Genomic DNA, 18781 nt, shown 5'->3' on the forward strand with positions numbered 1-18781 from the left:
AAAAAAAAAAAAAAAAAAAAAAAAAAAAAAAAAAAAAAAAAAAAACTTTAAGTACATTGCTCAAAGTGAATCATTTTAGTGAGCAGGGAGGTAGGAATTGAACGCCGAGGTCTGTGTGATTCCAAATTTCCTATTCTTTCCATAAAGCAAGCATCCCTAGGAACGAGACCCCAGTCCTCTGATGGTACAGTTCAGGTACCATCAGAATGGAAGGCAAAAGAGAAAAACCTAGGAATGGGGTGATTTCTAGATATTTGTATCTGATTTTTCAAGAATTTAAGAAAGAAAGTGGTTTTTTAAGTGAAAAGACTTTCTAGGAAAGAAATAAACCAAACCACTGATATTTTTTCCCATCCTTCCTTAGGACTACTTGGAAGAGACGGAAGAAGGCATTGATGACTTAGCGTCCTCTCGGTTTTCTGCAAACACCCACAGTCTAGCAAGCGGCCTGTCAACCGTAAGCAATTCTCTAGCATGCATTGGAAGAGTCTTCCTCCGGTGATTTTCTGGGCATTTCCAAAGGAGAGAATAATGTTCTTCAAAAGCGTGTGATAGTGATTTAAAAGTCATTATAGTCTCCTGCTTGCTCTTTTTTCACAGAGTAGTTTTCACTCGAATTTTGTGGTGGCTTTTCTTAAGGCTCCTTCCCTCTCCTACTTTAAAAACCTCTCCTCACCCAGGTTTTTGTTTTTTGTTTTTTGTTTTTTTTTTTTGCTGTACGTGGGCCTCTCACTGCTGTGGCCTCTCCCATTGCGGAGCACAGGCTCCGGACGCGCAGGCTCGGCGGCCATGGCTCACGGGCCCAGCCGCTCCGCGGCACGTGGGATCTTCCCGGACCGGGGCACGAACCCGTGTCCCCTGCATCGGCAGGCGGACTCTCAACCACTGCGCCACCAGGGAAGCCCCTCACCCATGTTTTAAAACCTCATCACTCCCTAGTTCAGGGTCTCATCAGCGGAAGCCTTTGAATTATCTCAGTTCTCAGCTGTTAAATTTCCCTGCCACCATTCTCTCAACTCCCCAACTAGCCTCCACTCTACCGCCAGTCACTTTCCTAAAACATGTACCCAAGTAGGTTTCTCTCCTACTCGCACATCAAGTCCACAGCTTTCCACTGCCTACGGGATAAAATCCCTTCTTACTTTGGTGTTTGAACCCTTCTTTGAGAGAGCTTTAGGAGCTCCCGTGTCCTAATACCCATCTATATGCCTACAAGTCTTGTCTTTGCTTCTCTGATTTCTGTCTGTTGCTCTAATACCCTTTTTTCTTTTGACCTTTGGGTGACTTCCTTAAAGAATTCTCAAGCAGGCTCTGACAGGAAGTGGACCTACCTAAGTGTGCCTGATGCTGACTCAGACACTGTGAGTGTTCAAGCTTTTCCTTTTTTCCAACCACACTTCACAAAATTCATGGTACAGGGAATCTAATTAGGTAGGCAATTTTTCCAGCATTTATCTCTTTCTGGCTTGTATACAGTTAACCAGAGGTTCTCTTTTAAAAGGTAAATAATGTGATCAGAATCCAGGTATTCCAAAGAAAGAACATTTGTTAAACATTAGAATCTGAGGAACAGTGAAAAGATACATGGTCTAAAATGACTTACTGCGAACAAGGCACCTTTAGAGTAAACATCTCTGTTTAACTCACAGCATTGGCTTGGTTAAGAGCGTAAAGTTTGGTTAGTAGTAAAATTTCTGTAACTTCTTCAGTTTCTCCCAAGCTTCAGCAGTTGTGGGTTCTTAAAGTGTCTTTTCTATATATGGACGTCATGCTTGCAGAGGACCCTCTTTGCAGAATTGACTACAGGGGAATGTGGTGTAGATACAAGTCAGTGATACAAGGAGGCAGTGAGGTATGGTGGGGAGGTCCTCAGACTAATAATCTGGAAATCTTGGCTTTATGTTGTCAACAAAAAAATTAATCAGTAGGTCTAAGAAAGAAATGGGAAATTTTATTGGAGCCAAACGGGGGATTATAACCCAGAAACAGCATCTCCAAAAGCTCCAAGAACTGTTCCACCCTTGTGAACTCAAGGCACAGTTATATAAGTTTTTGAGACAGAGGGCTGTACATTAAATGATGTGTTATGGACAGTTTATACAATTCAGATCTAAGTGTCATCATGTCCCCTTACAAGAGCAAGAAGGAATGTTATCTTTTACTGAGTTTCTTATTGATGCTAGGAGAATGTTGCTTTCTATGGTGGAGCAGTTATTTCTGCCAATGGGGGAGGTCTGGTTGATGCATAATACAGATACACAATGTACAGTGTGGGGAGAGAGGAGGCCAAAGGGTAAAGAAGAGTTTTTATGTTTAAATTTTTCTTATCTTGCCATAAAATATGAATGTTATGTCCCAGTGTCTTGGCACTGCCAACAGTTTCTGTGAGCCAGACTTTACTTATATGTAACGTGATGGGGTTGAGGCTTATTCTTGAAGCCCTTGAAGCTCAATGCATGGTCCGTGGACCAGCAGTATTGTATCACCTGGGACAGAGACTGGAAAACGCTGTCAGCTCACAGAGCCCCTAGTGTCTCAGTGATAATTTCATAGCACTCCTAGGCCAAACGTAATACCTGACTAGCCCATTTATTAAGTAGTTAGCTTGAAAAACAAATGTAATAAGTACTGGGGTCCTAACAACTTAGTTGCCATTTGAAAAAATAATATACATAACTTGAAAGAAAAATAATATTTTTATTCCAGTCTTAAATAGCCCCTGATGGGCTGTGCCTGCCTGATGGGCACTACATGACTTGTCAGATCTTGGAATCTGATTGGGTAACATCATTTTCATTTCCTGTTCCCTGTTGATTTTTGTGCAATACTTGCTTTTTGTCATAGCAACTGCCCCAAACTCAGCTTCACGTAGATAGGACTTCATTGAAAAGAATAAGGTGGAATTTAATGTTAATACTGTGAACCAGTGTTCGTAGTTTGCATGGTGTCTGGTAGTTGTCGCTGTGTTTCCATTGAAATTTTAAAATATCCTGCTTTGCCCCTGTGAGTTGGCTCTGCTGCTTTGGGATGCCGAGACACACAGTTTGGGAACTGTGGACCTAGGAGTTTGTTAGAAAAGCAGAATCTCAGACCCCGCCCCCGGGACTGAATAGATCAGAATCGTCATTTTAATGAGATCCCCAGGTGACCTGTATGCAATTTAAAAAATATATATTTATTCATTTTGGCTGCACCAGGTCTTAGTTGCGGCAAGTGGGATCTTTAGCTGCAGCATGCGGACTCTTGGTTGCGGCACGCATGCGGGATCTAGATCCCTGACTAGGGATCGAACCCAGGCCCCCTGCATTGGGAGCGTGGAGTCTTACCCACTGGACCACCAGGGAAGTCCCGACCTATATGCAATTGAAGTTTGCAAAGCACTGCTCAAAGACACTTGCTATCATGAAAATTTTGATGTTTTGTATTATGAATAAAAAAGATGAAGTAGGTCACTCACTGGCTTTCCTTAAGTTTTAATCTCCACATAATTATGGAATCCTTGGTTTGCTCTTGCCCTTGGCTTAAGCTTGGAATAGATACTAGCCACATCACCCACTTCCTGTTTTTTGATCAGTCTCTACTCTGAGCAATTGGAGGAGCGTAATGACTTTTGTTTTATGTATAAACAAAAAAGTATAAAAAGTAGGAAGTCTAAACTCTCTTTGCGGTCACCACAGTCCTTCCCGGTGGTTCACAGACAGGCTTTTGAAACTCCTGGGTCACTCCTGAAAGCCTTCCAGGTGGCCTTTTGTGACAGTCATGTTGCTAAGACATAGAGTCTGTGCCGCTGGTACTACAGGATAATTTCATTACATTTAATTTAAAATATGTCTCTTGCTATTAGTGTGTCTTCAGAAACTTCATTCATTCTGGTACATTTGGATAGAGTTTCTTTTTACATTTTAATTTTATTTATTGCTTGCTGTGTTATTTTCTTCTTTAGCATTCTGTTTTGTGGGTTGCTATTTTATAGATGTGTACAAAGCCATGGTCTTATTACTACCCATGTGGCTGTACAGCTGCTCAGGGGAGAGCCTGACAGCTATGGGCATATGACATTCTCCTGGCGTGCCCTTGTTAAAGGTACAGTTTTGTTACTGAACCAAACTTGGGTCTGCTCGCCTGGGCACAGTATAGGCAATCTGCTGACACCAGATTGTGGTGAAGGAAAGTACAGTGTAGATTGTAAAAGCACCAGTACAAGGAGGACAGGTGGTTGGTGCTCTGTAAACCCCAGAACTCCCCAAGGGGTTTCAGCAAAGCATTTTTAAAGGCCAGGTGAGGGACGTGGGTTGCAGGGTATGTGATCAGCTTGTGCACAGTTCTCTGACTGGTTGATGGTGTGCAGTCTTTAGGCTCCAGAAGGTCTGGGGGCTACGTGTTCATGGTCATCAAGTAGTTAATTTCTTCCAATTTGGTGGGAGTTTTAGCATCTGTAAAACAACTCAGGAAGTGTGCATCTGATACTATTATCTGGGTGCTTCAGAGAGGAGCTAAAGCAGAGGATATGGGGGCGGGTCTGTCCTGGGAAGGCCCCATAGCGTCTTGCTCGGTTAGAGTTCTGGCTTCCCAGAGACTGATGGGATACTCTAGGTAGATGTCAGAGAGAGAAGCTTGTGGCTTATGCTAGCACAGAAATAGGAAATGAATTTTTCTTTGTCATGGTTAATGCATTCTAGACCTTGAAGTAGATTGACCTGGAGTCTACCAGTGAAAAAGGAGAATGCTGCAGGGATGAGGAAAAGAGATATGATGGGAAATGCCTCAATGACCCTGTATTCATTAGAAGCAGTGAATAAACACAGGGTATTCACTAACCCAAGAAGACGATAATGCTTCCCCTCTCAGCAAGCTTCCTGACTTCCTTACTAATGGTCCTAGCTCTTGTCCTTTTTCAGGCTTGGATTTTATACAATACCAGAAAGACAAGCGATTTTTGCTTTCTTCCTTTCACCCTAAACTTCCCTGCTCGTTATAGACAATGGGAACTGTAACTGAATGAAGGGAGGTAACTTCTGTGAAGAGACCACTAGCATAACACTAGATGCCTCTTTTCATCTTGTTTATTCCAGACCAGCCTGAACAGCATGATGAGCGTTTACAGTGAAACAGGCGACTATGGCAACGTGAAGGTCAGCGGGGAAATCCTCCTCCACATCAGCTACTGCTACAAAACTGGCGGGCTCTACATTTTTGTCAAGAATTGCAGAAATCTGGCCATAGGAGATGAAAAGAAACAGAGGACAGATGCGTAAGCATATACCATATTCCTTAGACTATTTCGGTCACTGCATATGTGACTATGTGTGTTTGTCAGCATGTGTGTTTCTTTTTCAGAAGCGTCTTAGCATTCCTCTAGATTCAGAAGGTTGATCGTCACTTTCTTCCTGTGCCAAACTTCTAAATATTCTTTGATGTGCATGCATAATGGTTGTGTTCGTGGTTACCTGATTTTTACTTTTTTATTTTATTTTATTTTATTTCTATTCTATTCTATTCTATTTTACTTTATTTTATTGTATTCTATTCTATTCTATTTTACTTTATTGCATTGTATTGTATTTTATTCTATTCTATTCCATTCTATTCTGTTCTATTCTGTTCTATTCTGTTCCATTCCATTCTATTCCATTCCATTCCATTCTATTCCATTCCATTCCATTCCATTCCAGCACTGCACGGCTTGTGGGATCTCAGTTACCTGACCTGGGATTGAATCCGGGCCACGGCAGTGAAAGCACCAAGTCCTAACCACTAGACGACCAGGAAACTCCCAGATTTTTATTTTTATTTTTATTTTTATTTTTTTTTTGCGGTATGCGGGCCTCTCACTGTTGTGGCCTCTCCCGTTGCAGAGCACAGGCTCCGGACACGCAGGCTCAGTGGCCATGGCTCACGGGCCCAGCCGCTCCACGGCATGTGGGATCTTCCCGGACCGGGGCATGAACCCGTGTCCCCTGCATCGGCAGGTGGACTCTCAACCACTGCGCCACCAGGGAAGCCCAGCTCCCAGATTTTTAAAAAGCTATTACTCAGCGTGATTCAGGACTGACAGATTTGTAATTCACACAGAGGCAGCTCTTTGAGATAGAAGGCTGACACATTGGCACACCCCAGGATGTATAAGAGCATCCTGTTAATTTTTGTTCTGGGAAACACTCCAGAGAAAATTACCAAGCTGTTCACCCAATTGAACAACTTGAGAGGGCAATTTTGAAGCTCTCAGGAATTCAGGAACGAGCCCGGGAGGGCAGGGATGAGTATAGCACATTGGAAAGAAGCTAGATACAAAGATATGCCATGCCTTCCCAGGACCACTGCCAGGTTTGATGATTCACTAGGAGGACTCACAGGTCTCCACACGTAGTCATAATAAGCAAAGGGAAAAGGCATATGTGGCAAAGTTCTAAAGAATCCAGGCTTAAGCTTCCAAGTATCCTTTCCCGGTGGAGGCACATGGGATGTGCTTAAGGTGCTTAAGTCCTCCAGCAACGAACTGTGACAACACATGTGAAGTGTTGTCTACCAGGGAAGCTCATTGAGAGACTCAAGTGGGCATATAACAAATTCCCAGTCTCCCAGAAGGAAAGCAGGGGTTCAGCATAAGCCAGGTCCATATTATTTCCACAAATATTTTAGTCACAGTGAGCCACTTATATCTGTTCTGGGAATGATGAGAGAATCCTCCTGAAATCCAGGTTCCCACATGCCAGCCAAGAGCCGAACTTATAAGCAGGCATTTCTAAGGAGAGCAGTCTCAGACCTGCTGTTCACCTTTTTTCTACATAAAGATGACCTAGGCTCAGTAAACAACTCAGCATAGCTGTTTCCAAATTAGACAAACAGATGGATTCTGAGTACAGATTGGTCCACTTACCTCCTCAGCTAAATATCAGAGAGCTTCAGGACCAATATCATCATTTCGACTAGCATGGAAAGGGATCATCTAAAGCCCATCCTGAAGATGTGCTTCAGGACTCTGGTAGCATCCTTTACATTTCAATCTTGTACATTTCTGACTCTGCCGTGATGCTTCGCTCCAAGAGACTCCTGGGACAGCTCAAGGCAAGGTATTGGGTAGAATTGCTATTGTGATTTCAGGTTGTTATTTTTCATTTCCTCTTTTCGCCATTTTTCTTCATCCATCCATGGCCATTGACTCCACTCATCAGAAGTCCTGACATCTGAGTGGAGAGGAAAATAACCCCATATTTTGTGAGACCATTGATCATAATAATAGATTGCATTTATTGAGTAGTATAATATGTCAGCTTCTTGTATGTCTCAGCTAATTTTATCTTCACAATGCCATAAGTAAGCTCTTGAGTTCACCAAAACCAGTGAGGCCTGGAGTGATGCAAACCCAGCTGGCTTGACTCCAGAGCCCACACCCTTTACCACTAGACTTTACTGCTTCTCTCTTATTGAAGGTCCAGAGTTATATTTCAAGGTGTCCTGTTATGTAGACAACATTCCCTTTGGTTCTGTCTCTTATACTCACTAGCCTATTCCCTTTGCCTCTTTTATTCACTGATGTCCCCGAGCATTTCTTGCAAAGTAGATGTTTCCCAAATATCATTTTCACTTTTTTTTTTTTTTTTTTTACCATCTACAGTTATGTCAAGTCATACCTTCTTCCTGACAAGTCTAGAAATAATAAGCGCAAGACCAAAATCAGAACAGGCACCAATCCAGAATTCAATGAAACACTAAAGGTAAATAAATATTCTCTCAGAGTAACTTTAGTGATACAGTTTACAGCCTCATTGAAACTACAGAGGATTTGCATGTCAAGGCTTATATGTATTTTAGAAAAGTAGAATTTGAATCAATTAGTGTGATACCCTTGGCTCTCTGTTTGTGGAAAAGAAAAAATGTAAACCACTCTTAATCTGTTTTTCTCTGTTGCCCCTGAAATTGCACCTTAAGTAGAGACGATCCAGGAAAATTACATCTGACCTGATACATCTTGTCAAAAAGTATGTTTCATCCTTGGGAAAACTGTGTTTTTTTCTAGCTTCCCCTAAAACAAGTTTGTCACAGTTTTGACAGTAACTTAGCAGGTCTGTACCCACTCACTGTTCTGCTAACACAGCGTGAACATGTGCTGTTTCTTGTAAGGGTTTTGGAATTTGGCTAAATTTAAGCATGTGGTTAATGAACAGTGGAGATGCAGGGCTGGATTCCAGAACTCTCAGAGACAGTGGCCTAGATAAGAGATGACCCAGGCCCCAATTCTAGAGAAATTACTTTTCCCTATAGGCTTCCATGTAACCTCTTCTCTCACCCTGGACCAATCTAGCCTGGTAAGAAAGATCCAGGGAGATGGGAATGTAGACGTTATTGCCAGTCGCAGAGTAATTTATGGATCTTGTGCCCAGAATGATGGAGTCATAGTCCACCATAGGAGGAAGTTGGTGAGTTGGGGCCTGTGTCAGCAGGGTCATATGTGAAAGCAGGAACCAATATCAAAACAGATCAACGTGAAAATGAACGAATATAGGCAGAGGGTGAATCCAGCAGCCATGACAAGATAGCAAAGATGAGCCCAAGCAGAAGAGAAAAACAGAGTGACATGGCAGATCCAGGAAGCAGGGAGCCCAGGTTAATCATGCCAGGAACAGCAAGGATGGGTGTAGATGCAAATCCGAGATCAGGAGTTAGTCAGTCTGAAGCATGTCCCAGGTGGTCATTTGCTTAGGATAATCAGGAGGTTTTGAGGGTGTATGGGCTTGTGGCCCTGGATAATGTTCTGCTGGAAAAGGCAAAACCATGCCAACAATATTTCCTTTCTGCTCAACCTACGTATATATCGTTTCATCCCTGCACTTAGGCTGAACTTCATGAAGTTTGGCATTTGCAAGTTTCTCACTGTCAATACTATCCTGGATTTGGGGCTTCTTGTTATAAATAAAATAAGACAGATAAATTAGAGAATTGATATATTAAACATTGTGCTTACAAAATAGTTGTTGACAAAATAATTAGGCAAATGGAAAGCAGGTAAAACTGAAAAGGGGACAAGCTTCATCACCTGACACTTTTTATACAATATCTGAAATTTATCGACTCCTCCCCCCCGCCCCCCGCCCTGGCCCCAAATAGTCTGTTGATATATGGTTCAGTGCTAAGGCTCACACAAAATGATTTTATGGAATAGAACCCCAGGTGTAGCAGAAACGAAGATAAATGAAGATTTTTTTCTCTTGGGTTTGTTTTGTTCGTATTATTAATGTATTTGATCTGAAAGCTGGTGGTAGTAAATTTCAACCTGTCCTAGAAGCGGGCAGAGCCCTCCTTATGGAGTTGTGATGTTGTAAATCTGATTTTGCAGTATACCATCAGCCATGCCCAGCTGGAAATGAGAACTCTGCAGCTCTCGGTCTGGCATTACGATCGATTTGGACGGAACAGCTTCCTTGGGGAGGTGGAGATTCCTTTTGACTCATGGAACTTTGAAAATCCAAGTGATGAGTGGTTTGTGCTTCAGCCCAAGGTAGGAAATGCTTCCAGATGAGTCAAACAGTTATACAAGTAATGAGCAAAACTGATGTCACAGGCCTAAAGAATCTGAAGACTTCCAGTTGTCAAGGGATAATCTGAAAAGGTTAGTGCAGCTAATTTTGGAATAATATAATAAATGTAAATCCATTCTTTTGGAAACCCTTCTTCGCTACAGACTGTAAAATCAAGCCCCATAATCATATATCTTATTAATTTGACCTACTAAAAATGTAGTCATCATTCAAAGGTTGCCATGGATAAACAAAAGAATACATTATATGATCCTATTAGAAAGAGAAAGCGTTCATTTTCACATAGACAAAAACAGCTCCATAGAGCACGATCAGTCTCAAAACATTCTGTCTCTTCCTCATTCTCCACAATTCAGACATGAACAGGTGTGCTCTTGCCTTAGCTCACAGGAGGAAGTGACCAGCAGCTGAAGTATCTGGTTTCCTACTTTTCCTACTTTTGAGATTCAGAACCCAGGTCTTGAGTTATAGTCAGAAAAAGAAATCTCAAAGCTGGTTCTAGAAATTAAATGCTACTATAGTATGTTCTAAACTAAACCAACAGTACCTGAGATTCACTCTATGCAATTGGTATCTCTACATTTACAGTAATTTTTGAAGTCAAAAGTGAGGTGGAGAAAAGGTCACGTTTACGTAACCAAAGATTGTTCTTTATAGAGAGAAGGGCGAAAAGAACATGATGGTAAAGATAGTGGATGCAGATCAGACTTCCTGGGTTCAATCCTGGCTTCACGACTCTGTGTAACCTTGGGCAAGTTACTTAACTTCCCAGGCCTTGGTATTCTCACTGGTGATAAAAGAATCGGACGTCAGTTATAGGGATGCTGTGAGGCTTGAAGAAGCCTGCTATGTGGTGCTTGCAGTATTGTGTCAGGCACATTGTAAACTTCTCACTAAATGCTAGGCGGTATTTATGTTACATTGGAGTCCTTATATTGCAATTAACAGAAACCCCAGCTCATACTACTCAAAAAAATAAAAGGAAATTATGGGCCAGTGATTATCAAGCATGGCTTGATCCAGATACTCAGATCTTAGCAAGGCCCTGGAGTCTCTTGGTCTCTCTTCTCTGTGTTAGATTCACTTGCAGACTTCATGCAGTGTGGGCCTCCCTCACTAGCTCCAGGTCTGCTTCTCTTGGACACCACAAGAGCTGCAAACCTCTCATCCTTGCCTCACACTGTCCAGGAGAGGAGAGAGTTCCTCCTCCTCCAATAGTCCAGCCAATGCCCTGGCCCTGGTTCCTAATTCTCATTACATTATTTGCCCATCCTGAGCCGATCATTCTGGCTAGGGAGGTGAGATACATTGACTGGCTTAAGACAATCAGAACATAACTCTGGTATTGAAGGTGGTATTGCCCCCAAAGAAATCCTGCTACAGTAGTACTAAAAAAAAAAAAAAAATGGTGAGTGGATGCTAGACAGCAAAACACAAGTGACCATCATCAGTAACACTTGTTGATCGTCAGTAGCAGCATCGTTCACGTCTCATGGTTACAACCATCAGTGTGGGGTTAGCATAGTTATCCCCATTTCATATAAGGAGACTGAGACTCAGAATTTAAATACAATATTCTAGTGGATTTTATAAGTGTTGACCTTAAACTTGGTGTAAATAACTCATGGAAAATCTTTAGGGGGTTTAATTGGGCTATGGGTAAAATGGAAAATGAAATAGAAATCCTCAAACAGGAAATAACCTCATTCCCATGACTAACGTAAATGTGGTAGAGATAGGAAGTGCAGTGTTAACAAGTCCATGATAGCATAACATTTCTATGACATTAAATATGAGAAATATTTGGTCATTACATTACTAAGTTTCTTGGAATTGAATGAAAAGCCTCAACATAAAGGATAGCAATTAATCGGACTTAAGTCTCCTATCACGTGTAATGGGTGAGCATCAAAGAATCATAGAAAATGTCCAACATATCATATGATGCGTGACACTGATGAAGGACAAGTGACATGTATCTTAGTCCATGCAGTTAATTTGTCTGTCAGAAATATAACATGAAAGCACGGAGGGGCTCTTTGGAAACCAGCTTGGAGGGTTTCCAGTCAGTTTCTTGGAAATGGTTGGAGAATTTGCCCTGAGATGATATCAAAGCTCTCCCAGGCCTCTCCCAAGCATCCTCTGTGCTTAGGGGTCAACAACTTTCCATGGTAATCACCTTCACATTGACGCTGAGTGGTTTGACTTTCTATCATAAGGGAGAAGCGTCTCTCTGAGGCTGCTCAGGGTGGAAGCATCCTGATGGTGTTTAATGGCACTGGAACTCCTTTGGTCCTCTGCCAGAGGCTCTCTTTAGAAGTCTGTCCTCAGACTATTGTAAATTTTTCCCACGTAGGCAGAGAGCCAGAAATTCCTGGGAGCTTATGTACCCCCTGCCACAAGTCGACCCTTAGTCAGTAACTGATAGATAGGGGAGTTTGAAAGCTCAGCTCCACTACTGAGAGTGGGAAAAGGTCTGAGGCGTTATACTCCAAAGCTGTCCTGCTGGATCTGGCTGCGCCTTTGCCTGGCTTCCTCCTCTTCCCCAACCTATTTCCCCAACCCCTTCACTGGCCTGTCCTGGGAGCACTTGCCTAATAAGTCACTTGCATAAGAATCCTCACCTCAGGGGTGGCTTCTGGGGAACGCAACTGAAAGTGGTGTCTCTGATCCCTGTCATCTTTTTCCACCAAGCTCCCTCTGACACATACAGAGGAAAGGCTGCAGATTATTCAGACTTGCTTAGATACCATGCCTTCCAAAACCAGGGAGGCAGGATACCAAAACATGCTCTGTACGCCGCCTCCTGCTTCGTGAGTGGCTCATCCTCGGGCTGAGCTGGGCTCCCTCTGGTTGATTACCAGCCGGCTCTGAGAACTGTCATCTCATTCTCCGTCAGCCCCTCAGTCATTTCAATGCAGGAGTCACTTCATCAGCTGCAGCTAGAGCATGAGCAGCCTTGGAGACTTGATGCTTCTTGTAGATTATCCAGCTGAGGAGCTGAAGTGTGAGCTACAGGGACCAATTTCCTTAGTAATAGATGATCCGAATTAATAGTCTTTAAACGTTCAGAAATACTGACATCCTTTGGCAGTGGGAAGACTGGAAAGACACAGTGCCTTATTGCTTATCTACTCTGTGTTGGTGAAAAGTCCCTGGACACCTTCCTTTGTTTTTTTTTTTTTTTTGCGGTACGCGGGCCTCCCACTGCTGTGGCCTCTCCCCTTGCGGAGCACAGGCTCCGGACGCGCAGGCTCAGCGGCCATGGCTCATGGGCCCAGCCGCTCCGCGGCATGTGGGATCTTCCCGGACCGGGGCACGAACCCGCGCCCCCTGCATCGTCAGGCGGACTCCCAACCACTGCGCCACCAGGGAAGCTCCTTCCTTTGTTTTTGCTAGGTCTTACAACCCATGTGGAGGCCAATGCAGACAGAGAAGGAACTCAAGGTGCCAGATGTACTTACTATAAAGTAGTTTCACAGTATAACTCCCATTTTACTGCATGCCGTGGGACTGTTTATTAGCTATAACTCGTTATCATACCGGAAGGCATGTTAGGTAGTTAGACAAGAAGAGTTTGTCAGTATAAATTGCCTTTCGTGTGTTCCCAGAAGGTGTGATTATATAAAGGACCTTTGAAAGTCAACAGCAAGCTTAAGTGGTTTTCAAGGAAATCTTCGCCATATCCCACTCTTCAGGCAGAGTCAATGTAATATAAGGTCCCGTGAAATGACTGCCTAGCTAAAGGGCTCTCTCTTTATGTGGCAGTTTGGGCAGACTTGTGTCCGTGATATATGACCCCACCTTAGACCTGTAAGTGTCTGAGTGGAAACTCTGCTCCTACTCTGATGGAAAGTGGATCTCTATCTCTTCAAAAAGCCTTCTGGAGCAGAGGAAGATGTCAGTGCTTTACCTAATCCCCATTTTCATGCATGCATGGCTCCCCATGGCTGTCCCTCCTGCCAGCCAACACCTACCAATCTTTGTAGGAGAGGCGTCCTCAGGCTGCTGGAGTGGGCTTGGAATGTGGGCATGGAAAGCCAGAATAGCCTAGGTATTTAAGGCTTCTGGGGCTTGAGGGCAGAGCCCTTGATCAATAACTGATGGGTGAAGGAGTGTAAACCCTCTCAGTCCCTTGCCTCTGATTGGGACAGCTCTGAGGTGTGACCTGTCTTGTCCTCAGAGCTCCCCTGTGGGACTGAGCAAAAGTTACTCTCCATGAAACTTTGCCTGATATCACAACCTTGGTAAACCTCTCTTCACCTTGTGGTCCCACTACCCTACTACCCACCCTAATAAAACACGATAACAGGAATTCGTGTCTTCAGGTCTCCTCGGGACCCCAGAGTAGACAGCTTGTTTGCGTCTTCCTTGCTGCCTCTTCCCTGCACACATACCTCTGGTCACACCTGACTCCCTACCAGTCCTTAGACACGTTCTGCACAAGCCCCACTGTATTCTGCTCATCCTGCTTTCTTAACCCAGACTAATCATCTCCCCCCACCCCCCTTCATATGTCATCATCTCTCCCATCCTTTAAGGACCAGACACGGGCCCCCTCTTCACCCCATTCTGGATTACTCTCTTCCCACAGTAGGTTCTTTGTACTTGTATTGGGAGCAACTGTCATCATTTGTGTGCCATTGAGCTTGCTGTGTGGTAGAAGGTCTCTTCTCCCAGCAATCAGGACCAATAATAGTAGGTCAGTTCATAGACTAAGTCACAGAAGTCAAACACATACCCACTCCCCCAGTGCATTTCTTAATCATGTATTTTAACTTAAAACAAATACATGTGCATTCATTTTCAGGTCTTCTAATATAGGGGCACTTTGTTTTGTTTGAGTATGGTTTCAGTGATTGCAATTCTGTCATATCCTCCTGGCATAAATTCTGACCCTAATGTATCCTAATCAACAGTTTCTAGTTTGAGTTTCTCTAAAGTGAAACAAAAACTTAAGAGTACTTTGAAAGTCAACCAAGTGCAAAAACCTTTCTAAATATTCACGATCTTGTTCCTAATCGTTTACAGCTTGGAGCCCAAATGTAATCCAATAGCAAATTTATTTTCAAATCTTTAGTTCTGATAAGTCGGTCAACCTAATTTTTATAGTAGCAGCTGTCTTTTTGGACTCTTCAATTTGTGACATTCAGCTATATAATTACAGCCACAAATATGCCTGGCATATAGAGCTTCGGGGACTAATGCAGCTAACTTGATGAGCGTGCACTTAAGCTGATGGGAGCGGGCACTCACGGTCTTTTTAGAGGATTCTGCTCTTCACTGGGAATGGAGAGCATTCGGGCAGATGAATAGAGCTTCTGTTGAAAATATATCTCCTGGATAGAATGAAAATTCATTGAAAGCCGGGTCTCTCTCCGTGTCCCCGTAGCACTTAGCAAAATGCCTTAAAATCATTACTACAGGAAGCCATTCCATATGTGTTGGTAGAATTGAATAAACTGAATTGAATTCTGCAACCTGTTTCTGAGTAGGAGTTGGTTGAATAATGTAAAATGGTAGTATGCCAGGACAGGATGTTGCCTTGGAATTTCCTTGCACGTGTACCAAAAATACCCCCAAGATATTAGCTATGTGCAGACTGTAAGATGACTCCCTCCTCTGGATTTCTTTTGTGTGTGATTATAATGCTATAAGACTTCACCTTTATTATTTTCTCCTCCCACAAGATGTGAGGACTGTGTTTATACCAAGTCACCAGTATATTTGAATTTCAGCTAGAAAGTAATGCAACATTAATAAATCCCAATAATGCATGTTTTGATCTCTACAGATACACTACACATTAGTATGTGACACATGCACATATAATTTTTCCTGCCAATATATTTTCCTACCCAAAGATCTCAGCTGAAAGCAAACAGAGCTCGCACTGGTTAACTGTTGTTGTATAGAAAACTACCTTAAATCTTAGTGGCTTAAAACAACAATTTATTACTATTGTTCTTGATTCCGTGGGGTGACAGGACTCAGCTAGGTGGTTCTTATTTAAGGTCTCTCATACGGTTGAGGCTAGATGGTAGACTGAGGCTGAAGTCATCTGAGGGCTTGACTGGGCTGGTTGCTCCAGTTGGCTGTCTCATGCTTGATGTTGGCTGCCAGCTAGGCAGGAACTCACCTAGGCCTGCCAGCTAGAGCACTGACGTGTGGCTTCTCCATGTGACTTGGACCTCACATCATGGGTTCCCAGAGGGAGAATCCCAAGAATATTCATTCCAAGAGAAGGAGGTGAAGCTGTTCATTTTAAGGCCAGGGCCCAGAAACTGGTACATTATCACTTCTGCCATATTCTACTAGTCAAAGCAATCACAGAGCCCACCCAGATCCAGAGAGGACGAATACCTCACCTCTCATTAGCCATAGTACCAAACAAGCAGTTGATCTCTTTTATCTGTCATAATATCCATTATAATTTTCCATTTGTGACTTTCACATAAACTAAAATTTACTGACACCATCAAAACAATTAGAAAAGTCCTCTTACAAGGCACTCAGGTTAAAATAATTAAATATTAGATGGATAGTCTATTTCACCATCTAATCTCCTTTGTGCCCCTGGCAAGATAGCTGAATAAAACACTTCAGATGACTTCCCCACCTTTACTAATAAGTTTTACCACCACCAAGAGGAAAGAAAGTAAGGCAAGGATTCCTTTTGTAATGGTATCAGTCTTTTTCACTGAGGCTTGAACAGCCTTGGGCTTTCTTGTGGGTTTGGGGTTTCTGAATTCTTTGCGTCTGCCCTCTCTCAGAAGAGAGCAGTTCTCAGCCCTTGACTCATTGCTCAGCAGTCAAGTTCCTGCAGGAAAAGTCTGAGGAAAGTACACTACTTTTCTTACCCTATTTATGAAAAATCAAAGTTCCGTTGACTCAGTGGCAAACGGGAGACCTATATAGAACAGAGGCTGTGGGTATGTGCTCACACTGCATTTTTAAATTTTAAATTTGATTTTGAGAAGACTGTAGATCCCCATGCTATTGTAAGAAATAATACAGAGAGATCCTATATACCCTTTACCCAGTTTCCCCCAATGGTCACATCTTACAAAGCTATAGTGCAATGCCACAACCAAGGTGGTGACATTGATACAATCCACTCATCTTACACAGATTTCCTTGGTTTTCGTTTGTGTGTTTGTGTATTTATTTCTGTGCAGTTTTGTCACATGTGTAGCTTTGTATATCCACCACTACAGCCAAGATACAGAATGGGTCCATCCCCACAAGGATCCTTCATGCTCTTACATAACCACACCCACCTCCCCCCTGCCACCCCCATTCCTAACCCCTAGCAACCGTGACTCTATTCTCCATATCTATTATTTTGTCATTTCAAAAATGTCATGTAAATGGAATCGTATAGTATGTATCCTGTTAAGCTGACTTTTTTTCACTCAGCGTAATTCTCTAGAGATTCACCCAAGTTGTTGTGTGTATCAATAGCCATTCCTTTTTCATGCTGAGTAGTACTCCATGGTATGGCTCTACCACAGTTTATTTAACCAGTTATCTATTGAAGGACATCTAGGTTGTTTCCAGTTTTGTACTGTAACAAAGATGATACAAATATGTATGTACAGATTTTTTTCAGTGTGCACAGTCTTTTACTTCTCTGGGATAAATGCCCAAGAGTGAACATTGCTAGGGTGTATGGTAGTTGTATGTTTAGTCTTTTAGGAAAATGCCCAACTGATTGATTGCCAGAGTGGCTGAACCATTTTACAGTCCCACCAGCAATGTTGGAGTGAACCAGTTTTTCCTCATTGAGTTTTAATGATGTGAATTACCAGTATAGCTTTTCATAGTTGGTGGCTGGCAGCCCAATATGAATCAGACGTTACTGCCTACTTGCCCCTTCTTGGACACTTAGGAAGGCCTTGAGACATCAAGGACAGACAGACAGAAGTATCTTCTGGGGCTGTTTTCAGTGACATCTTTACCCCTGCCTCATACCCCAAATTATTTGGGTATGTTCAATGATGGGTCCAGTTCCCAATCCATCACAGGCACTCAGTGTCCATTGATTCACCGAACGTGTGTTATATATCTCCTCTCAAATTCCTTTTACTTCAGCGGTAAATGTTTTTTGTTTGTTTGTTTGTTTGTTTTTGCAGTACGCGGGCCTCTCACTGTTGTGGCCTCTCCCGTTCCGGGGCACAGGCTCCGGACGCGTAGGCTCAGCGGCCATGGCTCACGGGCCCGGTCGCTCCGCGGCATGTGGGATCTTCCCGGACCGGGGCACGAACCCGCGTCCCCTGCATCGGCAGGCGGACTCTCAACCACTGCGCCACCAGGGAAGCCCTTCAGCGTTAAATGTTATACTCAAATACCTTCATAGAGGTTTCCAGCCTCTCTTTTCTCATGCCTGAGGCATCTCTTGAACCAATAAGTGCCAACATAGTTGAATGGGAATAAATTGTCACATTTACGCTACCAAGTAAATATTGTACATTCAAATATGGGCTACAAAATTACAAACCAAGCATTCTCACTTTTTCTTTTCACCTGTCTCCTCTTGGCCAGGTGGAATTTGCTGCGGATATCGGCCTTCAGTACAAAGGAGAGCTGACAGTCATTTTACGTTACATACCCCCAGAGGAGAACCTGACACTTGCACTAGGACAGCTTCAAGGTGGAGAAAACAAATCAATGACTTTGATCGGGGACATTCCATTTCTAGAAATGTGGAAATAGGGATCAGGGGACTATGTTACTTTTACATTACACAGATGAAATTGAAAGGGTTAGGTGTCACTGTCGTTTAAGGAGAGTCGAAAAGTATATATACTGTGTATGGGGAAGGGTGTCAGATTCTTAGAAGGAAAGGACAGACAGAGTTCATACTTAGAGACCAACCTTAATGTTGAGATTTGTTTCCTGGAAGTCCAGGACATATAGGATCTTCGCCCCTGCCGGGTGGAGTGGGGGGGTAGGGGGAGATGGGGGATGGCCTGCTGAGAGGGGAGGTGCAGAAAGCTGCTGTCTGGATTTATGACATTCACAGCTGCTCAGGGCATCTTGAGAAAGAAATTAACCTGGAACACAGAATACAAAGGAAAAATCCAGATGGAGTCAACTTTTTTTTTTTTTGCGGTACGCGGGCCTCTCACTGTCGTGGCCTCTCCCGTTGCGGAGCACAGGCTCCGGACGCGCAGGCTCAGCGGCCGCGGCTCACGGGCCCAGCCGCTCCACGGCATGTGGGATCCTCCCGGACCGGGGCACGA

The 18781-nt window shown here is 43.2% G+C and overlaps 1 protein-coding gene across 2 annotated transcripts in view; it reads left to right on the forward strand.

Moving 5' to 3' along the window:
• SYTL5 (synaptotagmin like 5) overlaps nucleotides 1-18781 on the forward strand; it is a 108916-nt gene that overhangs the window by 84960 nt on the left and 5175 nt on the right. Inside the window, exons 9-14 of one of the 2 annotated variants that reach the window (XM_007451972.1) lie at nucleotides 365-457; nucleotides 1296-1361; nucleotides 5073-5251; nucleotides 7616-7715; nucleotides 9335-9496; nucleotides 18081-18189. In XM_007451972.1, coding sequence (XP_007452034.1) covers nucleotides 365-457; nucleotides 1296-1361; nucleotides 5073-5251; nucleotides 7616-7715; nucleotides 9335-9496; nucleotides 18081-18189 — 709 coding nt within the window. The remainder of the gene's footprint in view (nucleotides 1-364; nucleotides 458-1295; nucleotides 1362-5072; nucleotides 5252-7615; nucleotides 7716-9334; nucleotides 9497-18080; nucleotides 18190-18781) is intronic. The other variant, XM_007451973.1, reaches the window with a different exon arrangement.

Source organism: Lipotes vexillifer, unplaced genomic scaffold (assembly GCF_000442215.2).
Source record: "Lipotes vexillifer unplaced genomic scaffold, Lipotes_vexillifer_v1.1 scaffold847, whole genome shotgun sequence".
NCBI classification, from domain to species: domain Eukaryota; kingdom Metazoa; phylum Chordata; class Mammalia; order Artiodactyla; family Lipotidae; genus Lipotes; species Lipotes vexillifer.